This window comes from Macaca fascicularis, chromosome 1 (genome assembly GCF_037993035.2).
Source record: "Macaca fascicularis isolate 582-1 chromosome 1, T2T-MFA8v1.1".
In the NCBI taxonomy this organism is placed as follows: domain Eukaryota; kingdom Metazoa; phylum Chordata; class Mammalia; order Primates; family Cercopithecidae; genus Macaca; species Macaca fascicularis.
Genome location: NC_088375.1, coordinates 65,336,504 through 65,361,154, shown reverse-complemented (window position 1 = coordinate 65,361,154; position 24,651 = coordinate 65,336,504). Strand labels below are relative to the sequence as shown.

Sequence of the window (24,651 nt, the reverse complement as noted above, 5' to 3'; positions counted from 1 at the left end):
TGGAGTCAATCCTCCCAGATACTGCTGCTGCTTTATCAACTGAGTTTATGTAATATTCTAAATCCTTTGTCGTCATTTTCACAATGCTCATGTCATCTTCACCAGGAAGAGACTCCACCTCAAAAAAAACAAAACAAAACAAAAAAAACAAAAAAACAAAACACTTTCTCTGCTCATTCATAAGAAGGAACTCCTCATCTGTTCAACTTTGATCATGAATTTGTAGCAATTCAGTCACATCTTCAGGTTCCATTTCTGACTGTAGTTCTCTTGCTATTTCCACCACATCTGCAGTTATTTCTTCTGCTGAAGTGTTGAACCTCTCAAAGTCAGCCGTGAAAGTTGGAATTAACTTCTACCAACTCCTGTTAATGTTGATATTTTAACCTCTTCCCATGAATCATGAATGTTCTTAATGATATGTAGAATGATGAATTCTTTCCAGCAGTTGTCAACTTACTTTGCTCAGATCCATCAGAGGAATTACTGTCTGTGGGAACTGGCCTTACAAAATGTATTTCTTAAATAATGAAACTTGAAAGTCAAAATTACTCCTTCAGCCATGGTCTGCAGAATGGCTGCTGTGGTCAGCAGGCAGGAAAACTCCATTCATCTCCGTGTCCATCTCCATTAGAGCTCTTAGCTGTCTAGGTGTAATGTCAATGAGCAGTAATATTTTGAAAGGAATCTGTTTTTCTGAGCACTAGATCTCAACAGTGGACTTAAAATATTCAGCAAACCATGCTGCAAACATACTTCTGTCGTCAGGCTTTGTTGTTGCATTTATAGACACAGGGAAGGTACATTTAGCATAATACTTATGGGCCCTAGAATTTTTAGAATGGTCAGTAAGCTTTGGCTTCAACTCAAAGTCACCAACGGCATTAGCTCCTAAAAAGTCAGCCTGTTCTTTGAAGCTCTGAAGCCAGGCATTAACTTCTCCTCTCTAGCTATGAAAGTCCAACAGATGACTGTTTTGTCTACATGGAAAATCTGTTATTTAGTGTAACACCTTCATCCATGATCTTAGCTAGATCTTCTAGATAACTTGCTGCAGCTTCTACATGAGCACTTGCTGCTTTACCTTCGACCTTAATGTTATGGAGAGGGCTTCTTTCCTTAAACCTCAGGAATCAACCTCTGCTAGCTTCCAGCTTCTTTTCTGCAGCTTCCTCACCTCTGGCAGCCTTCATAGAATTGAAGAGAGTTAGGGCCTTGCTCAGGATTAGGCTTTGGCTTCAGAAAATGTGTCTAGTTTGATCTTGTATGTAGACCACTAAAACTTCTTCCCTATCAGCAATAAGGCTGTTTCACGTTTTATTATTCATGTGTTCACTGGAACAGTACTTTATATTTCCTTCAAGTACTTTTGCTTTGCCTTTACAACTCTCTAGCTGTTTGGCACACGATGAATGGCTTTTGGCCTATCTTGGTTTTCAACATATTATCCTCAGTAAGCTTAATCATCCCTAGCTTTTGATTTCAAGTAAGAGATGCATGACTCCTCCCTTCATGTCAACACTTAAAGGCCAGTGTAGGGCTATTAAGTGGCCTAATTGTAGCATTACTGTGTCTCAGGGATTAGGGAGTCCTGAAGAGAGGGAGAGAGAAGGGAAATGTCTAGTCCATGGAGCAGTCAAAGCACGCACATTTATTGATCAAGTTTTCTGTCTTATATGGGTGCAGTTCGTAGGGACCCCAAACAATGACAATAGTCACATGAAAGATCACTGATGACAGATCACTATCATAGACATGATAATAATGAAAACATCTGGGATATTGTGAGAATAACCAAAATGTCACACAGAGACACGAAGTGAACACACACTGTTGGATAAATGATGCAACTGACATGCTTGTCGCAGTGTTGCCACAAGCCTTCAATTTATAAAAAGCATAACATCTGCAAAGTACAATAAAACAAGGAAGCCCTGTACTTTTTGATGCCAGCCCTAGCAAGGGATCATGCTGTTATCATTAGATTTGTTCTCTCACACAGCTGCTACATGGTCTTCCTTTTCTTCCAGCAATGTCTACTCTGGGTTAGGGTTGTTCGTGGGCTTTGACTACTACACTCCTAATTATTTTTCCTTCCCATCCGGTGAACGGCATACTCTTTATATGTGCACTGCCCTGGCTTCCAGCAAGGATACAGATTTTTGCCCTAATCTTCTCCTATCATTGTTCATTTCAATCAGGAGTTAACACCTGTGTTCAAGCCTCTTAAGAGCAGGTGGCAATAGCCTGGTTTCCAACCTGAGATGTGGCTAGAAGGTAGTATTGCTGTGCTGGAACTCTTAAACCAAGAGATGTTGCTGCCAACTCACCCTGTAGTACAAGAATAGTTGATTCTGGATCCAACCTGGATGTCTGTGATCACGTGCACCATGCCATTCACTGGATCTGGAGGAGTTTTACATGATTTACCTATGGGAAAGAAAGTGTTTTGGAGCCAGGTAGAGTAATCAGGACTCTCTTCAGTAAGTAAGGTCTCCATCAACATGTAGCTTGCTGAAGAAAATACGCAGTTCTGATGGTTCCACAGATTTTGCCACCTTGAGAAAACTCATCAGAGCCCCTCAGGATCAGCCACCTACTAAGCCCCACTTTGAAAAAGACCTTCCCTCCAGATCTATCTAGATCTAGATTTAGATCTGTGTAGAGACCTTGCATCCCTTATCAGAATGTAAAAGTCACTTATGGCATTATCTACTGCTAATATATTTCAAAGTTTGCAAAGGATTTCTTCCCACCTAGTTATTCAAACAGAATTTGTCTTCCTACACCATTTATTCCCCTGATCTAGAGTCATGTATTATTTTCTTTCCTATAGGGAATGAAGATTTTCTCTACAAATATTCCTTGAAACATTCTCATAAAGTGAGCATTTCAAGCAATAATCAAGGATGACCTACAAGAAAAACTTACATCCACCCATCTGAACACTTTTCAAAAAAGGTTTCTCATATCCCACATTTGAAAACATTCAATAAGAAGCTTTTGCAGACATGGGAAAGATCCAATGCAAGTTCACTCACGTTTACAGACATCTTTGGGACTCGACCACACCAGGTTATCCAGACATGTGATAGAGAACGGCCTCCCGTAGTACTCAGGACGGCATTCGTACTTTAAAGATGTCCCAGTGGGAAAGTCAGATGCAATGGTCTGGGTTTTCAACTTAGCAAACGGAAAATGATCCGGGGCTTTACAGTGACCTAGAGACCAAGAAATCAAGAATATCTGAGTTAATAAAAATATACCCAATGTGCTTCCTCTTTTCTCTTCTGGGGTAGATTGATGCCAGAAGAAAAGAAACTCTTAGTTATAAAACAAAAAACAAAAAACAACAAAACACACACACACACACATAACTTGCCTGTAAAATGGAAGGGAAAGTTCCATTAGCATAGGCTTATAAGGAAGTATATTACCTGGAAGATTAGTCTGTTATCGGGTCTTTCTACTCATATAATTTAGTTAATTTTATTTTATTATTTTTTTATTTTTAGTATAATTGGAGTTTCACCATGTTGGCATTCTGATCTGGAACTCTTGACCTCAAGTGATCTGTACTGGGATTACAGGTGTGAGCCACTGCGGCCAGCCTATTTTCATTGTTTTTGAGATAGAGTCTCACTCTGTCACCCAGGCTGGAGTGCAGTGGCACAGTCTCAGCTCACGGCAACCTCTGCCTCCCAGGCTTAAGTGATCCTCCCATCTCAGCCTCCCGAATAGCTGGGAACACAGGCAATTGCCACCACGCTCAGCTAATGCTCATCTAATTTAATGTAAATATAGCTCTGATTTAATTTTTCACATTTTTAGGACTCCAGAAAGAGTGTTTCTGCCCAGCTTCCACCTTTCGTGTCTGGTTTCCTTGTACTTCAAGGCATCAAAACTCCAATGAGAGGTTGACAAGCATGGGCAGGAACTCAAGACATTTCCTGGCAGCAGGAGCCACTGATTTTCTAGGTCATATTTCTAAGCCAAACATTTCAATGAGGAGATGCACAAGCATTTGTTTTTAATTCATATGATTCTAATGAAGGACTTTCCCACCACTCACTGCGTCCTTGTTTTTTCATCAGTCCCTCCAGATGCAAAGGTCATCAGGATCTCATATGTTGACCTACCTTAGGACCATTTATCATTGGTTGGGCATTCCATTGTGGCAAATGTGCACAGAGAAACCATACTGTAATTATGGAAATATGGAGGGCCTGCGTTAGGTATTCTGAACCCATTTGGGATGTGGGGAAATGAGCACTAACCCAGAATTCCACAGCGAGGGGCGGGGCTGCTCCAAACCCCATTCCCTTGAGGGTCACTTGTGCAGCGGATGGTGCTCTCCCCAATGAGGTCGAAGGTCATCCCTCTGTCTGGGTGGCGGTCACATATGTAAGTTACAGCTTTTCCAAAGGGAAAGATTTCCAGAGGTTTTCCTGTGTGTCTCCCATTAGGAATAACTGGAGGACTTGGACAAAAGATTTCTGGAAAAAAGGCAAAAGCTCTAAGTTTCATTCAGGAGTTTCCCCAGAGGTATTCTCTGAGTGCTATGATTCAGCAATTACAGAGTGCTATGATTGTTGTTGCTGAAAATATACTAAGGAGGTGACAGTATACATTAGGACTTCGAAGAGTTGGATTAAATGAGATGTCATTGAAAGTGTATTGCAAAGTACAAAAGAGATTTTTCTATCCTGAATCTTCCAGATAGTAACGGTTCCTGGACTACAGAAACGTTACAACTTTAATGAAGTAGCAAAACATTCGAAGAAGAAAAATAACCATTTTCAAGGGTTACTCATTCATTTAGTCAATATATATTAATTGAGCACTTGTCCTGTGTCAGCCACTCATCAGGATCCTGGGGATGCAGTGCTGAGGAAGGAGCCTACGTTCTTGGGAAATATTTCTCAAATGCATATATGTGTGCTAATCATCTTAAATAGGTGAAACCTTCCACTGATTACTTATTGATACTGATCATCAATCTCTGTGATAACAATAGCCCTGTCACAGTGAATTGAAACGTAGTCAGGCCATTATAAAAAACTCCAAATGGATTCAGATTGCTTTGCTTTTGAAAATGTCTGTGTCTGTTGATGATTAATTTTCTCTTTTTACGTTCTGGGTCAGGTTTCAAGTTGTTACTCCTTTCTAGCATCTGCTGATTTGTTTAGAACAGTCTTTCCCTCATTTCTAATTGGCGTTTTTCGTTAGAACTGGAATTTGGAAGAAGCTACTTTAATTAGCAAGAGTTATGAAAAATAAGAGAAATCTTGAGTAGTCAGTCAATGAGTTTTAATGCATAATAGTAGAACAGACATTTGTCATGCTGCTTCAAGGAGCACTGGATTACTTAGACAGCAAGAATCTCTATATAAGTTTTGTTCTTACAAAATTTTCCTCTAAAAAGCACTGTAAGATGTCCAAGTATATTTCTAACAACACAAACATTGTAGTAAAATTTCATGGTCTTCTAAAGAAACATGTTTTCCAATTGTTAGAATCAAGAAATGAAGCAAAGTTCTATCTTCCATTAGGGAAATTACAAATAGTTAGACTAGGAGAAATCAGTAGTCTACTGATTATTGAACATATGGGGCTCTTTTTTTCAAAAATGAACTTATTATTTATGAATCTCTCAGCATAAATGACTTAGGTACATGTTTTGAGAAATTAAGGAGTCTCCAACTGCTCGCCCTGTCTAATGTTGCATCCCACTTTTCCCTCATTCCTCAGTGCTTTGCTCTATTATCTTCATAGCATTGAATTTATTTTTTTTCTTGTCCCTCTCCCCACCTGAGGAGAAACAACATGGGGACAGGGAATTCATTCGTCTTGTTCATTGATAAAACTCCAGTGGCTAGATGAACATCAGGCACAAAGTATGTGATCAATAAATATAATAAAATAAAGGCATGTTTAATATTTGTGTATTATCAAATACATACAAAAATTGTAGACTGATTGCACCTGATGGAAGAACAAAATGAAAAAGAAAGAAGGGAGGAAGAAAGGAAGAGAAAAAAGAAAGAAAGAGAGAAACAAAGTAAATTGTTAAAGCTTCACATTATCTGATCTCTCCTGAAACTCCTAGAAGCACACTACCATAGGCTTTATTGCGGTAGAACACAGAATACAGAAGGACAGAGACAGATCAGATGATTCCAAAGACAGGTGATGTACACATTGATTCACAACCAAACATTATTAAAATAAGCAATTTTCAAATCAATAATTCGGACTAGAAAATTGAAGAACCACATTAGGGGAGGTCATGGGTCAAATACTGAACAGATGAAGGGGAGAGACTGGCCTGAAATGTTACTCCTATTACTCACGTTCACACACTGGAACACTGCTATTCCAAAGGCTTTCCATTCCAGCCAAGACACAGTAACTAGCAGAGCTGCCTTTTAATTGAAATCTAAAGGAGAAAATAGGAGTGAATAGTGAGCTGCTTCAGCCAAGAGGACTCTTGGTTCACAATCTAAGGCCCAGCCCCAAATCTCAGGATTTTGAGGACCTGAGGCCAGCAGGTGGCAGAGTTGCACAGGCTACGTTATTCTGGAAGCTCACAGTCTCCAGAAGGGAGCAATATAGAATGGCAAAATGCAGTAACTTGGTCACATGACAGTCCTGCTTGAATTGAAAAAGGTGGTCGTGACATGGGCGCCATCTCCTTGACCCAGGACCCAGGCTTGGAGTTTCACTGATTACTCCATGATAACCTGATAAATCACTCATTGTCATTACTAGAAACCCAGTCTTCTAATGCAATGCCTTCCTAACTCTGATGCTGGAACAGCAAGTAAACAGCTCCCAGTTTGTAAAACAGCTCCCAGTTTGGAAAAGTGGGAAATAGCTGGCGAAAGAACAGAGAGTGTCCTTTCATCTCCGCATCTGTGATGGCGTGAAGAAGGCTCACAAGGGCAGTTTGGGCTGCTGAAGAGTAAGCGTGAATATTCTAGGGGAAAAAGGAAAGAAGAGAGGACTGGATTTCTGTATGCAATCGTCGAAAATTCTCAATTTCTGTTGGGCCCTGATGCCCTTCTAACTCTTACTGGGTGCTGGCATTTGGAGGCTGCCAAGATTCTGTGGAACATTTTGGGATCAGGTGCTTTGTTGCCCATGCTGGTCAGCTCCCGTGTAGAGATGTGCACCCTGTGCATCTGTGAAGAGCACTAGATGGACATAAACAAGGTAATGACCTTGCCGGAAATAGCAGCAGCCATCAGGACCCCAGCTCAGAGCCCAGAGCCCATGAATAGCCAGATTATATGTGACTGAATTTTTTCAAAATGCTGATTTTTACATTTTCATTCCTATTACAAATTTCACTATAGATGGTTTAAAGAATTTACTGAAATGATTCTTAAATGATCCCAGTTATTAAGAATAAGCTTTTTGTTACTTGCAGTTTTTTTTCTTGGACTCTCTAAATTACTCATATTCTTTTTGCTTGTAAAACATGATTTATTTTTCTTGAGACGGAGTTTCACTCTTATTGTCCACACTGGATTGCAATGGTGCCATCGCGGCTCATTGCAAACTCTGCCTTCCAGGTTCAAGTGATTCTCGTGCCTCAGTAGCTGGGATTACAGGCACATGCCACCAAGCCCAGTTAACTTTTGTGTTTTTAGTAGAGACGGGGTTCACCATGTTGGCCAGGCTGGTCTCCAACTCCTGTCTTCAGGTGATCTGCTCGCCTCAGATCAACCTCCCAAAGGTGCTGGGATTACAGGCATGAGCCACCATGGGCATGAGCCACCATGCCTGGCTGATATTTTTTACTTAATGTGTTACCCATATTTTCATAACCAGTAGTTATACTTGCCTTTGAACTTGCCAGTTAATATATGTTCCAGTTTCCTCTTCATATCTCATGTTATTAGTTCTGTGCATTTCTTTCCTTTCTTCCTATGTATACTTTGGAAAGTTCATCTCTCTGAATGTGTGTGTGTGTGTGTGTGTGTGTGTGTGTGTGTGTGTGTCTTTCTTTTAAGCCAAACCAAATCTCCCCTTTTAAAACTAATTCCCAGCCCCATTTTCAATGTCCAGGAGGTCAGGCAAGCTCACACTCACCCTTCATCACAAACAAAATCCACTTTTGCTCCAAGCTGGAGACTACGTGGAAATAGCACACGACCATTAGGAAGTTGGCCCAGGGAGTCATCACAGGATTTCACTGGAGTAAAAGAAAAATGAACAGAAAATATTGGCATGTGGAGAATAAAGACGCAAGCTAAAAATATCAAGCCAGACAAGAGTCTAGGCACCTTCACATCTGGGGGCTGCAGGGCTCCAGTCTCCCTGGAGTGTACAGCGCAGAGACGCAGCCCCTCTGAGGTCATAGCCGGGCTCACAGATGTAGAACACTTCCTGCCCAGGCTGAAAGATGTCCTTGTCCCTTTGGATACGCTCACCATGCAGGACATCTGGAGGTGGCTGACATACTGGGGAGAGAGAAACAAAGTATTGCTAATTTTCTCACTGTTTAACTGGCCAAGGGAATAATAATTACAAATCTATATATATAATAATAAAGGTAAGATAAGAGCTTTATTATATTGATAACAAACTAAATACACAGGGCAAGGAAGATGTCTTGCCATCAGTCATAGAACTGACACATTGCAGAACTGTGACTAAAACAGAGGTATCCTCAATTCATTGCTTTTCTTCTAAAGCATGCAACTAAGATTTCACAATGGACAGTTCCTTGTAGAATGCTTCCAATTACTGTTCACCCAGTACAAAATTGGGAGGAATGATGGCTTTTTATATCTTCATACTTCCTTTCTAGAAACGCATCACCAATTTAGTCTTGCATTTTAGGCAATAAAGGAGTGCCCCTGCCCATGTCTTGTCTAATAGGTCCCTCCATCACCTATCACACTGGTGCAACAAACAGCGTCCATACATCTACTCTCATTTCCTGTCAAGGCTTCTCTCAGCGGCCACCTGACATAGGGCGGTAACGAACTATGGGTCTCCTCTCTTCATGCTATGAAGCAAGGTGCTGCCTAGTCATTCATTTCACTCCAGTGAGAAGGTGGGCAACTGTCTAACAAAATCTAAAAGACCTTCTGTCACCATAATGAGAGTGTATATTTTACGCAACGTATTGTAATGGCAGCTCTGGCTCTCTCTTCATATGTTGATCTGATCTCGGGAAGTCAGAACACATTTGGGTCTCAACTAAATTACATAAAACTGTTAAAAAATGGAAAAAATAATTTCAGTTTGGCTTTGAGCAGACCAGTTCCCTTTTCTGGACTTCAGCTTTCTCAAGCATCAGATGGAGGATTGGACTAGAAAAATGACTTCTTTAAGGAGTATGTAAATACTCTGATGCTGTAATGTCCATTTTCAGGACTCATCACCCAGTGTTTCTCTTGTCTAATCAATGCCTGGTGATATAATATTGAGGTGCTGTCCTGATTAAATTTCTGTCGGCCCCCAGCCTCACACTTCTGCACTGTCTTTCGACTGCTAGCAATGGAAGCCTTAAAACTACAATCATTTGTCTTCCTTGATAGCTCGGCTCTGGTTAGGTTCTGACAGTTGGAGGCATATATACCAAATTAAAAGGCAGGATAATGGCAGAATATGTTCTACTTCTAGAGGTGGCGCAGACAGTGGCAGTATAGATGACTTTAGTGAGCAGCTACAGCTTCAATTCTAGTGATGCCAATGACTTTGGCTCCAACAATATCAGCTGCATTCTGGCAGCAGTGGTGGCTCCTGCAGCATTAGCAGCTTTCAGGGAGCTGCCTGCTCAGTGGGAGGGGCTGGCCATTTCAGCATCAGTACAGGCTCCTGTGCTCTAGACTGGCAGCCACAGCAGCTCCCTGATCTCTGGTAACTCTGCCTTCGTCTTATTGCTTTTCCTGCCCTTCTAACATCTATGTGACCTATTAGCTGTGATATGGTTTGGCTCTGTGTCCCCACCCAAATCTCATGTCAAATTGTAATTCCCTTTGTTGGAATAGGAGCCTGGCAGGAAGTGACTGGATCATGGAGGTGGTTTCTAATGGTTTAGTACCATCACCCTAGTGCTGTCCTGTGATAGAGTTCTTTTGAGATCTGCTTGTTGAAAAGTGTGTAGCACCTCTACCTTGCTCTCTCTCTCTCTCCTGCCAACCATATGAAGATATAGGTGCTTCTTCTTTGCCTTCCACCATGATTGTAACTTTCCTGAGGTGTCCCTAGCCATGCCTCCCGTACAGCCTACAGAACTCTGAGTCAATTAAACCTCTTTTCTTTATAAATTACCCAGTCTCAAGTAGTTCTTTACAGGAATGTGAGAACAGACTAATACAACCTGCATGAAATCCCTCCCTCCTGGAAAGTATCTAGAGTAAGTTTTGATTGCATGACTGGATGCTGATTAGCAAAGCCAAGACCTGGAGTGAGGCGGGCTTGCATTCCAGTTTTGTCTGCAAGTTAGTATCTTAGAAAGTTATCTGATCTCTCTAAGACACATATTCTCTGTAAAACATTGAGACCCGGCGTGGTGGCTCATGCCTATAATCCCAGCACTTTGGGAGGCCAAGGTGGGTAGGTTGCTTGAGCTGAGGAGTTTGAGACCAGCCTGGGTAAGTGAGACTCTATCTGTACAAAAAAACATAAAAATCTTAACCAGGCATGGTGGCATGCACCAATAGTCCTAGCTACTTGGGAGACTCAGGCAGGAGAATTGCTTGACCCAGGGAGGCAGAGGTTGAAGTAAGCCATGATGGCACCACTGCAGCCCAACCCGAGTGACAGAGCAAGACAGTATCTCAAGCAAAACAAAACAGACAAACAGAACAACTGGTAACTACCGAATAACTTTGTTTTAAGGATTAAAATTCACATGTAGCCTGTATTATAGTGCCTGGCCAGAGGAATCACTCATTTTGTATCAACAATTATTATACTCAAAAGTAATTGACAGATCTGTTTATAAGAACCCCAAAGAAACATCATATTCCTTGCCCGGGTTGAGCTTTGCTTCTCAATTTCAGCACATGTGTATGTACACACACCTTCTGAATTTCGTGTTCACTGTCTAGAAAATTTGCTCCCGACTCTACTCAGTACACATCCCTCCCCCTGAACAAATACTAATCTCCTGATCCAACAGCAATGCATGTCATTTGCAGGGCCCTTCTAGGCCTCAGTCAGACTCACCCCTGGAGCAGCTTGGTAACTCTGGCTCCCATTTGTTCAGGGCCTGGCATTGCACATGGCGGGGTCCTTTCATGACAAAGCCAGGCTGACACCTAAACTCCACAACTTCGTTTAAGGAAAATAAGCTTCTTTTGACAGACACCAATATTCCATTTTCCACATTTGGAGGCGTGCATTTGTTAGGTAAAATGCACTGAGGGGCTGGGCCGCTCCAGATGCCCACTTGATCTTCATTGCTGGTACAGTATATGGAGGGCTCACCCACGAGCTCAAACAGCTTTCTCCCTCCACTTCCAAGATTGCAGTGGTAGGTCACCACAGATCCATAGTGAAAATACTCTTTGTTAGCACTAAAGAAATCTCCGTTGTCTATGGTGGGTGGTAGCCCACAAGAAATTTCTGGGGAAAGGAAGAGAAAGTTAAATAATAGTCAGTTTAAATAATGAATGACAAGCATCTCATGAGTCACTAAACTTTAGCTATTTTTACGTTCATTATTTACTTTTAATCTTTGCTAACACGAAGGTTACATTTTTATAAAGTTGTAACTTCAGTGTCCTGCCTTTCTTACTTATATGATTTGCTATAGTATTTGCATGCATGTATTCACTCGATCCACATTCTTTTCATTTTAAATAGCTCTTTGATCATCGTGTTATAGAGTTTATACAGTTTTCTCCTGTTCTTTCCTATTTGCTTTCTTAATTTCCATTTTTGTTATTAACTGAGGTTAGCTTTTTTAGAAAAATAAAATACAAAAACATTTGCTGAAAGATAAATTATAAGGGATGAGAGAAAACACAAATATACACAGTAGGAAAAAGAATTTAAACATACTTATATATATATGAGACTGTTTATAAAACTGTAGATTACTGGGGGTTAAATATTTTGAAAATCTAAATAATATAAATGGAAATACAAATTGCCAAAATTCATTCATAAAGATACTTCCAAATGTAATTTCAAGGTTTCACAATATATAAAAGATATGAAGCTTACCAACTCATTTCATCAGATCTAAGTTTGATATCATAAGATGATATCTGTGTAAAAGTGATCATATATTAGTCCACCAAAACCCCTAAATACATTTAAAAATGTAGCAATAGTACATAGTATACTGTATTGCCATAAACTAGAACAAAATTACTTCAACCCAAATCCCAAAAAACTTGGAATTAAAAATGAGTGTATTTAATCAGATAAATTTGGACATGAATGAATTAATTAAAATTAAAAATAAAAATTTTTCAGGCTCTGCTTCTAGTAAGAGTAATCTCAGCAATTCAAATAAAATATTGCTCCAACCATCCACCCTCAAGAAAGGCTAGAAATACTGAAAAATCAAAAATATTTATCTGTGAAGGCAGCAGAAAGCTAACAAACTAGTAAAGCATTCCTGGGCCATGATCTAGGAGAAGATGAAAATCCAGTTGAGAGCTGGGTATTTGGGCTTGGCAACTGGGCTGCTTATTGTTTGGGAATGGGTAGCTGTATCAGGACTGGGTAACTGAGAGACTGAACGGACTTTTGATTGTCTCATGAAGTTAAGGGACAACGATGGAAGTCCAGGGCCTGCCCCTAATGGAAAGCCTGGTAATACCTTCTGATGTGTTCTGAGGCCACAAAAACTAGGCCATGGTAATCAGGGTTAACTGAAAAAAAATCTGCTGTCTCAGACACTGGAACTAGTACTTCAAGTACTGGTACTGTGGCTGGCCCCAGAAAATCACAGTTCCTAGACTGAATTAGAGTGGTCCTAGAGTGCTAATGTCCCCAAATGCCTGCAGAAACAAGACAAAAATTCTATCTGGAAGAAGATGGGTTATCTAAGGCCTTGAAATTATTTCTATAGACACATTTTCAAATATAATTCCTGATGCACAAAGATAACCAGATACTTGAGGAGATAAAATAACACACACAATTACCGATGACAGAAACTGACCCATTAGAACTACAGATCCGTTGAAGGATATAATTGAAACTTGCAAGAACTAGAAACTATTAAAAAGAACAGGGTGGGGTGTGGTGGTTCACGCCTGTAATCCTAACACTTTGGGAGGCTGAGGAGAGTGGATCGAGTGGATCGCTTGAGCTCAGGAGTTCGAGGCCAGCCTGGGCAACTTGGCGAAACCCCATCTCAAAAAAAAAAAGCTGGGTGTGCAGGTGTGGTGGTGCACACCTGCATTCTCAGCTACTCAAGTGGCTGAGGTGGGAGAATTGCTTGAGCCTGTGAAGGTTGAGCGAGCTGTGATTATGCCACTGTGCTCCAACCTGGGCAACAAAGTGAGACCCTGTCTCAAAAAAAAAAAAGGAAGAGGGCAGATTTGGAAAATAAAAACACTCTAGAATTCTTAAAGTAAAATATGATTGCTGAAATTAAGAATTTGTGTGAGATTAATAGCAGGTTAGAATCTGAAGGAAAATCAATGAACTGAAAGCTAGAACAGAAGAAAATACTCAGAACAAAGCACCAATAAATAAAAAGATTAAAAAATACAGACTAACTACATAGAAGAATAAAGCCTAACATGTTTAACTGAAGTCCCTCAATGAGAAGAGAGAGATAACAGAGCATAAACAACATTTGAAGAAGTAATAACTGGGAATTTTCCAAGACTGATGCAAGACATCATTAAATTACAGATCCAAAAGGCTATACAGGCCTGGCGTGGTGGTTCACGCCTGTAATCCTAGCAGTTTGGGAGGCTGAGGTGGGCACATCACCTCCTGTCAGGAGTTTGAGACCAACCTGGTCAAAATGGTGAAACTCCATCTCTACTAAAAGTATAAAAATTAGCCAGGCATGGAGGCACAGGCCTGTAATCGCAGCTACTTGGGAGGCTGAGGTGGGTTGATAACTTGAACCCAGGAGGCTGAGGTTGCAGTGAGCCGAGATATCACACCACTGCACTCCAACCCAGGTGAAAAGAGCGAAATTCTGTCAAAAAACAAACAAACAAACAAAAAAACCAACTATGCAAACCCAAGCAATACAAAGAAATTCTTACCTAGACACAACACAGTAATATTGTAAAAAATCTATTTTAAAGTGTAATCCATTTTAAAAGAAGCCAGGAAACATGGACAATAACCTTCAAAGGAACCACAATTAGAAAAATGTTTAAAGAATTTGTTTTCAGAAGATCTACAATACAAAATTGCCAGAGACTTTTTCAGGCTGAAGGAAAATAGTTTCATATAGAATTGATAGAATTGCAGTAAGAAGGAAACACACCAGAAAGAGTTCATATGTGGGTATGTTTTCATTTAGGATCTTTGTGATAGAGAGAACCTCTTCAATGATTAGAAGAAACACAAGATGCAAGTAAATATTTTATTATGGGCTGGGGGTACACGGCACACCTGAAGGTCACACAAAGGTTGGTCAGTGCAAGGAATGGAGAGAGAGAGAGAGAAGGGGACCCATCGGCCAACGCCTTTATTGGGGACCAGGGTATGACCCAGCAGGTATCTCCCATGGGGAGTTCCAACTGGTGAGTTTAAAGAAAGCAGGCACATGTTCCAGGAAGGCATGCTGCGACTGAGAGGTGGTCACGGCAGCATATCTGCGAAGTCCATGCAGGGCACAGAGGTCAGGGATGCGAGTCAAGTAGGTTTTATCTAGCTGTCCCATAGAGAGGTGGTCACCAGGAGGCAGTTGTATAAGGCAGATATCTGGCTCGACCACATTGAAAATTGGGAGGAGGTACAGAACTAGAAAGGGCAATAAGGGTGACTAAGCTCTGCTTCTGGCATGAGAAAGGTAAACATATTCTAAATGGATGCTGAGGTAACATGAAAATTCTAAGAATTCACTACGGTGTAAGTATAAATAAATACTGTTTTTATTTATTTTGAAATATAGTGTCTTTGAAATATAGAATATATGTAATTTGTTAAATCAAGTGTAACCTAAAGCCTTACATAGTTTAAGCTCAGCCTCAAGGTTTCTCTGTACACTGCGAACTATAATAAGTGAAGATGTAAACAGACCGTAGACTACTCTTATGCCAATCACCAAGTTTTGGCCAATCAAATGTGGCCAACTGTTTGAACTGTCTTCAAATAAGGCAAACGCTGAGCTATAACCAATCCGGCTGTCGCAGTATCTCACTTCTGTTTTCTGTACATCACTTTCCTTTTTCTGTTTATAAATCCTCTTCTACCATGCAGCTGGACTGGAGTTTCTGGCCTACTCTGGCTCAGGAGGCTGCCTGATTTGCTAATCGTTCATTGCTCAATTAAACTCTTTTAAATTTAATTCAGCTGAAGCTTTTCTTTTTGCAAAATGTATGACAACAATACAAAAAGAGGGGGAAGACAAATGGAATTAAATATTAATAGTTTGGGTACTTGCATTGTTTGGAGAGTGGTAAAAGCACAATTTTAGTAGACTATAGTAAATCAAGGATGTCTATCTCTAGAGTAGTCATTTAAGAATAACTTAAAAGCTACTGGGGAAAATAGAATAATAAAAATACTGGATAAATTAAAAAATGTGAGAAATGAGGAATAAAAGAACAAACACATGAAACAAAGAGAAAACAAATAATCAAGAGTTAGACTTATCAGTAACTAGATTAAATTTATTTATTTGTTTTAAATTTTTATTATTAAATTTAAATGTTCCAAACACACCAATGAACAACTAAGAAAGATTGAATAAAACAACAAAACCTTACTATGTGATGTTTATAAGAGAGAAGTTTTAAATATAAGACAAAGAAGGGCTGAAAGTAAAAGATTTAAAACACACATAATACAAAAACAAGAAAAAAAGTTTATATAGCTGTGTTAATGTACAAAGTAGATTTTAAGGCAAGAAGTATTATGAGAGGTAAAGAGAGACATTTCATTATGATAAAATAGTCAATTCAGCAGAAAGAATAAACCAAAAATTTCATGCATTTAATAACATGTTTAAAATCCATAAAGTAAAGATTGCTAGAACAAAGAGGAAAGACAGGCAAATTCATAGTCATAGTTTGGGATTGTAATGGGTTGAATAACCACTGTCCTCCTTAAAAAATATCTGTGTCCTAATCTCTGAAACCAGTGAATGTGACCCAATTTGGAGAGTCTTTGTAGATACAATCAAGTTAATGATCTTGAGTTGTGACCATCCTGGATTGCCAGGGTGGCCTCTAAATCCATGTCCAGTGTCTTCATATGAGACAGAAGAGCAAAGGAAACACACAGTGGAGAAGGTGACGAGAAGATGGAGGCCGAGAAGGAAATGATGCATCTATGAGCCAAAGAACATCGAAGACCGCCAGCAGCCACTGGAAGGAAGTCTGGAGAGAGGCACAAACCAGCTTGCAGATGGAACCAATCCTATTGACATCTTAACTGGATTTCTGGCCTCCAAACTTTAAGAGAATAAATTTCTCTTCTTTGAAGCCACCAAGTTTGTGGTAATTTGTTACAGCAGCCCTGGGAAACTAATACAGATATTTTACACATGCCTCTTGGTAACTGAGAGAACAAATGGAGGGCAAAAAGACTGTTCTAAACCACATTTTCCTAAATGACATTTCTAGAAAGTGAAGCAAAATAATTTACATTCGTTTCAAGTGCATACATAACATTTTACCAAAATCGTCCATATTCTGGGCTATAAAACACATCTCAAGAGGTCTCAAATGATTAAATTAATGAAAGAATGGTAAGTAGAAGACCTTTAAATATTTAGAAATTAAGCAATGCCCTTCTAAATAGCCTATGGGTCAGAGGAGATATTAAAAGGGAAATTAGAAAGCTTTTATGTACAATGATAATAAAAATATAAAGATTGTTGGAAATAAATAAAACAGTTTTAGAGAAAAATTTATAGGTTAAATGTACATATTAGAAAAATAAAGATTGGAAACAAATTAATTAGTGTCAAGAATTTAGGAGTGGAGGAGTACCCAAAGCTTAAAGCAGAAATCAATAAAAGAGAAAATAGTCATACACTAAAGAAAAAACAAGAAAGTTAAAAGTTTGTTTTTCTGAAAAGCTTAGTAAAATTGATAAAGACCCAGTAAAGCTAATCAAGGGAAAAGAAGCAAAAGATATTACCAATATCAGAAATTAATGAGCGTAAGGGTATCACTATAGAACTTACAGGCATCCAAAGGCTAATATGAGGATATAATAAACAGTATTATGCTGATAACTTAGGAAATCTAAATAAAATGAGTAAATTCCTTGAAAAATACAACTTACCCCAATGAATTTAATAAGATATAAAACAATAAATAGTTTTATAGCTATTAAAGAAATTAAATCCTGACAACAACAGCAACAACAAACCCTCAGGTCCAGATTGTTTCGCTGCTGAATTCTTCCAAACATATAAGGAAAAATAATGTTAATGTTACACAAATTATTCCAGAGACTAGAAAAAATAAATAATTTTTAACACATTTTGTGAGGCCAACATAATCTTGATGCCCAAACCTGATAAGGATATTAAAATAAAAGCAAATTATAATCCAAGATCTCTTGAGAACATAAATGCAAATATTCTAAACAAAATATTATGAAACTGAATCCAGTAATATTTCCAAAGGATGATACAATGATCAAAGTGAGGTTTACCTTGACTGATTTTAAATATTAAATCAATGTTACAATATTACAATAAAAATATGAGCAATCCTGCACACACACACGCATACTCCCCATACATAGGGTAATCATTTATAACACATCACAAACAACATAGGTTTATTCTAGGAATTCAGTGTTTGTCTTTTAAACATCAATCAGTGTAATATGTTACATTAACAGAGTGAAAAAGAAACATGATAATCTCAAGACATGCATAGTGATCAATTAGAACTAACATTTATAAATCTTTTAGTAATTAGAAGTAAAGGGGAGTTTCCTTAATCTAATAAAGGATATCATGCAAAAACTACAGCATACATCATGATTTACGATGACTATTAAAAGCCTTGTAGCCTTGTATCATCTCTTCTATTCAGTATTGTACTGGAGGTTCTAGCAAATGCAATAAAGCAAGAGAAATAAACAAAAGACATAAGAAAGGAAAAAATGTAAAAACTTTGTCAGATTCATAGATGACATAATTACACAGCAAATTCAAAAGAATCTACAGGTAAACTATTCAATTTATAAGTAAATTTAACAAAATTGCTGGAGCTGAGATGAAACAGGTGCGTGTCTAAGAAGTTAATAATTAGAGAATGAAATTTTAAAAATAAGATGTAAAAATAAAGATAATGAAATATGTACATGACTTCTATAATGTAAATTAACAAGTATTATTAAAAGAAATTAAAGAAGACTTCAAAATGGGAGGATATATCATATTCATAAATTTGAACTTCAAAACTGTACATTTGTTACTTGTCCACAAATTGATTTACTGAGTCAACAGAAACTTAATACAAATTCAAGTAGGATTCTTTATGTGGAAATTGACAAGTTGATTCTAAATTTTATATGGTAATGCAAAGGGCCAAGAATCACCAAGTAAATCTCGAAGATGAACATAGTTAGAAGATATATGCCACCAGATATCAAATCTTAATGTAATGTGATAGTAATTAAAATTTTAATGCAGGACTATAGTTTATTTGCCATTATAGTATGGCAGATAAACTAATGTATGGCAAATAAACCAATGAAACAGAACCTCTCTGGAATGAGAGCCACATATAAGGTCACCTGACTTATGGCCATGGTGGTATCGCATTGTAGTATGCAAGGAATAGTCTTTTTAATAAATGATATTAGATCAATTGCCTATCCATAAGAAACAGGGCTTTGTCACCTGGGCTGCAGTGCAGTGGCACCACCATAACTCACTGAAGCCTTGAACTCCTGTGCTCAAGGGGTCCTCCCACCTCAGCCTCCCAAGTAGCCGGGACTATAGGCATGTGCCACTGAGTCTAGCTAATTTTATTTATTTATTTATTTTTGTAGAGACAGGGTCTCAATTTGCTGCCCAGGCTGGTCTTGAACTCCTGGCTTCATGCAATCCTCCTGCCTTGGCCTCCCAAAATGCTGTAATTATAGACATGAGCCACCTCACTTGGCCCAACTGCTCAAGTAGAATAGAAAAAGCAGTAACTGGAAAAAAAAAAAAAGACTCATAAATTGAATATTATTAAAATGTAGAACTTTCATAACCAAAAGACATTAAGAAGGAAAAAAGAAAAGCCATAGCCTGAAAGACAATATTTGTGTTACATTTATTAGAAAACATGAGAATATTTAAGAACTTCTACAAAACAACAAAACAGTAGACAAACTAGTAAATAATAGGCAAAAGTTTGGAATAGGCACTTCGCAAACATATGAAAAGGTACTCAGGATCATCAATGACATACAACATAATAATAAAGAAGACCCAACAATCCTTCATGCAAAAACAAAAATGACTCTTCCAAATATAACATTGAGATGAAGCTAGACACAAAAGAGTACCTATTTTTCGATTCCTTTAATATAAAATTTAGGAAGCGGCAAAACTATTAGTGTTATAAATCAGAATACTGGTTATTTTGGGAAGATAACTGGGAAAGGCCATCAGGAAGGCTTCTGGGGTGCCGATAGTGTTCTATATCTTAATCTGAGTGCCTTTTACGTGGATGCGTTTACTTTGTAAAAATCCATTGAACTGCATAATTAAGATGTGTGCACTTTACTATATATATATGTTATACTTCAGCGAAAAGTCTACATGGTACAGGAAAATTATTGGGGAAAAAAAAAAGACCTCCCAACAAAGTAAACTCCAGGCCATATGGCTTTTCTGGTGAATTATTTTTAAAGAAGAAATAATACCAATCTTATATAAACCCTTACTAGGATATGAAACACTACCAGCTGACTTTATAAGACTGTCATAAGTTTGATATCAAAATCTTATTAAGGACATTACAAGAAAGAAAATTATAGTCTAATCTCTCAAATATGTTAGGAATGGGATGATGAAAGTGTTCTGGAATTAATTAGCAGTGTTGGTTGCCCAATGTCTTAGTCTATTTGGGCTGCTATAACAAAACACTATAAACTGGTTAGCTTGTACACCGTAGAAATTTATTTCACGTAGTTTTGGAGGCTGGGGAGTTCAAGACCAACACTGGCAGATTTAGCATCTCCTCCCATGGCGGGAGGGCAAAAGGAGTTCTTCTGGGCCTCTTTTATTAGGATGCTAATCCCATTTGTGACGGCTCTGCTCTCACGACCTAATCATCTTTGAAAGGCCTCACTTCCTAATGTCATCACCTTAGGGGTAAGGATTTCAACATATGGATTTGGGGTGGACTCAAACGTTCAGACCGTAACACACAACTTTGTGAATGTACTAAATACCACTAAGTGGTATAATTTAAAAAGGTAACTTTTATGATACGTGAATTATATTTTAATAGAAACATCTAAAATGTATCATGAAAGCATATTTGCCATATATAAAATGATTAAATATTATGACCAAGATGATTTATTTTAAGAATGTAAAATTGAAATTCAAAATCATTTGCCTTTGAAAAATGTACTCAAAACAATTTGTTACATTAACAGAAAAAGAGAAACATATGGTTACATCAATATATGTAACTAAAGTGTTTGATAAACTTCAACATGATTCAAATACCAAAAATTTTTGTAACAATGAAGAATATAAGAGAATTTCCTTATTTCAAAAATGGTTATCTGCAAAAAGCCTACAGTAGACACCAGCTTAATGGTGAAATGTTTTAAACTTTAACTTTGAGATGTGGAACAAGACAAGGATGGCATCTATTGGTACCAATGTTCAATGTTATACTGGTGGTCCTAGCCAGTGTGATAAAAAAGAAAGAAAATAAGGAAATAAGGAAGGAGGGAAGGAAGGAAGGAAGAAAGAAAGAAAGGAAGGGAGGGAGGGAGGGAGGCAGAGAGGGAGGGAGGGAGGGAAAGGAAAAAAAGAAGACAAAGAGTTAAATAAAATTATAATTATCTGGGGGTTTTGTACAGTGTCAACCAGGCCAATTCGGAATTAAGTTTTCCAGACTTAGTTTCTCTGTATGGTTCTGGACTAGGGTTACAGCATGAGAAATTAGCCGATATTTGAGAGGCAGAAGTTAAGCAACAGCCATTCCACTCTGAAGATCATCTTTGGATAAAGCTGGTGAGGCACAGTGCAGGAGTGGAGGGTTTGGAAGATAGACCTTTTACCAGAGGCTTGAGGAATACATTCACATGGGGAGTTTCAGCATCCTCTGCCATGGCTCATTCTCTGTGGGGCAGGAACGACAATGGGAACTGTTGCCATTGAACTGGGTTCTCTGAATTCACTTGGGGACCAAAGGACCTCAGGGTGGCAGAGTCCAAGTGGCAGCACTTAATTGCCAGAGACAATGGGGGTTCTTGTAATGGATATTAGAGCTGAAACAGCAATCAGAATGATTTGACTGATGAGAATATTGTTACAGGGCTAATTGATCATAGAGTCTCTGAAACTGAAATAGATGGATAGCTGACTAAAGTGTTTCTTGATGTGTATAAGCGGAAGAGATTTAGGTCAAGTGAATAAGAGTCTGACTTGAATTACTGCAAAAGAAGTTCATTGTTCATCAACAATTCCTAGACTTGAACAGTTTATAGACCCAGAGAAGCACAAACAGATGGGAGACTGGATCCTTTTGAGGAAGCACCTGGTACCTTCCCCTAGCCTTCTCCAAGAAGACTTGAAGTCATTTACCAGGATTTGGATATAGAGAGTTTACAGAACTAGAAACAGAGATAAAAACATAGATATAGGTATAGGTGTATTATTATATTTTTGTTTTCTCTATTTTACTATTTTTTCATATTTCCAAGAAAATTTCTATTCCAATTCCATGTTATCTTATTATAGATTTCAAATAAGATGAAAGGTTTCCCAATTTGTTTTACAAAATAACAAAATTGTTTCTTAAAGTGGATAAACAGCAATAAATGTGTGACCAATGTCATTTGTAAATTTAGATTCTGAAGCTCATAAACTTTCTAGTAAAAGGAACATTTTTAAATGCCAAGAAGAAAAGAAGACAAGTCCCCAAGCTATCTAAAGAGAACAGTAAGACAAAGATGTTATACACTATATTTCACTGAGCCTCAGCCTGGCCCTCCACTACATAGGTGTATTACTTTTTAATAAAATGAGATCTTGCCATATATGCCATTCATCTGATTCTTTTTCCACATAAAACACATCTCTTTCTAGTCATTAAGTGCTTCTTTATGTTATCATTTTTTATGGCTGAATACCATGCCAGTGTATGGATATACTTTTTTCCATTCTGCGTAGCTATTTTATGTTTCTTCGGGAATTCTTTATAGTGGTCATTTGAACACATCTTTTTCCTCCTAGTAGATTATTTCCAAATCATAGTTTAAAATATTTAGGTTGCTTTAACATTTTAACTAATATAAATGATGCTGCAATGAAAAGTTTATACCAAACTGCTTTAAAAAGTGTGTGATTATTTTGTAAGTATAAATTCTAAGAAGTAGGTTAAAATATATGCCCACTTCTGAGGTTAATAGTGCATGGTGCCTTTTGAGAGGATGTGTTGACCTCGTGGTGCGTGAGAGTCCAGGTTCTTTCGCAGCTTCGCTAATCTTGAAGAGCATAAATGTTAAAAATCTTTACTGATTCGCCAAGCAGGATGATTATTATACTGGAGGTGGTAGAACCACCATAATTTCAAATTTATTGAAGTAGAATCAAGTTTGAAGGATTTTATGTATTTAAGCCCCCAGAATTAGAAAAGACACATCCCAGGATAAGGAAGAACTTAAGGAAAGGGTTGCCAGGAACCCTGTAGGAATATTCGAGAACATTACCGCTGTCTTCAGCCATGTGAAGGACAGATTGCAGAGAAGGAATTCGGTTAAGATTTTTATTATTCCAGAGAAAAATTAGAATGTATCAGTAAAAGAAATAGGAAGGGATATTTCAACTCACTCTCACAAATAGGTGTTTCATTATCCCAAATGAGAGTATTGTCTGAGATGATGCATGTGGCGGACGAGGAACCAATGAGTCGGTATCTAGAGGCAAAAAATAAGGAATATTAGGTTCCCAAGACACAGGTAAACTATCCAATTAAATTACTACTTCCAGAGATTACACTGTTACAGAATTCAGAGGGACATTTTCCACTTGTCAAAGGATTATCTGTCACCTTCCCAAGTTTCACATTCTTCTTGGGACTTTTGGACTTTCTTTTTCTTACCTTCTCAGTTGGATGAGCTTTCTCTTCTTTATTACCTTATGACAGTTTTTTATGCAAATCTAAGATGAATTACAGTTTTTCCTACAAATTTCATTTTTTAAAAGATAACACAAACTTCTTGAGTGCAGGGAAGCTGTCATATATATACATGTATATGTGTGTGTATATAGTCGTGTTGCATGTATTTCTTTGCCTTAAAAGTGTGAATGTATGGATGCATGGATGGGCTTTTGTCAACAAGATTCATCAAAGAAGGCCAAAATAGGCCATTCACAGTGGCTCACTCCTGTAATTCCAGCACTTTGGGAGGCTGAGGTAGGAGGATTGCTTGAGCTCAGGAGTTCAAGACCAGCCTGGGCAACACAGTGAGGCACTGTCTCTACAAAAAATTTATTAAAAATCCAGGCATGGTGGCACATTCCTGCAGTCCTAGCTACTCAGGAGGCTGAGGCAGGAAGACTGCTTGAGCTGGGGAGGTTGGGGCTGCAGTGAGTGCTGATCATGCCACTGCACTCCAGTCTGGGCAAAAAAGCAAGACCTTGTTTCCAAAAAAAAAAGAAAAAAGAAAGAAAAAAGGAAAGAGAAAGAAAGAAAGAAAGAAAGAAAGATGGATGGAAAGAAAGAAAGATGGATGGAAAGAAAGAAAGAAGGAAAGAGAGAAAGAAAGGAAGGAAGGAAGGAAGGAAGGAAAGAAGGAAGGAAGGGGATTCATAACTAGAAGCAAAGGAAATCCAGGCTGACCAAAAAGAATTGAGCACTCATTTTATACTTAAAATATTAAAGTCAGCAATTCTCAATTAGTATATCTCAAACTGTTCAAAGTGTGCCATAAATGTGGAATAATTTATGACATTTATTTTACGTCACCTTAGACTCTGTTGTGATAGATGGTTGGGTGAAACTAGTCATAGTGAGGGTAGGGTCAAACTTGATAGTACTATACATGAAGGAATGAAGCAATATCAAATAACAGTCATGGTTATTGGTTTAGCGGAGAACTTTGCTTTATGAGCATGTAAGAAAACCTGGCAACATAAAGCTTTATTCAAACAACAAAACAGTGCCAAATGGAGATCAAATAAATAGTGAGACAACAGTGGGTGCTTCTGAAGACACTTGATGCACCGTTGCATTATAGTAGTGATTTATGATGTACTTATTAATGACTTCAATATCATTTTGTTGTTGTTGTTGTTGTTGTTATTTTTTTGAGACAGATTTTCACTCTTGT

The 24,651-nt window shown here is 38.2% G+C and overlaps 1 protein-coding gene across 4 annotated transcripts in view; it reads right to left on the bottom strand.

Moving 5' to 3' along the window:
• Positions 1–24,651, bottom strand: part of CR1 (complement C3b/C4b receptor 1 (Knops blood group)) — a 133,167-nt gene that overhangs the window by 94,064 nt on the left and 14,452 nt on the right. For all 4 annotated transcript variants that reach the window (XM_065532037.2, XM_065532049.2, XM_065532042.2 and 1 more), the window contains exons 4-11: positions 23,150–23,235; positions 11,191–11,589; positions 8,292–8,468; positions 8,098–8,200; positions 6,354–6,439; positions 4,278–4,496; positions 3,042–3,221; positions 2,331–2,430 (exon numbers count right to left, since the gene is read on the bottom strand). In XM_065532037.2, coding sequence (XP_065388109.1) covers positions 2,331–2,430; positions 3,042–3,221; positions 4,278–4,496; positions 6,354–6,439; positions 8,098–8,200; positions 8,292–8,468; positions 11,191–11,589; positions 23,150–23,235 — 1,350 coding nt within the window. The remainder of the gene's footprint in view (positions 1–2,330; positions 2,431–3,041; positions 3,222–4,277; positions 4,497–6,353; positions 6,440–8,097; positions 8,201–8,291; positions 8,469–11,190; positions 11,590–23,149; positions 23,236–24,651) is intronic.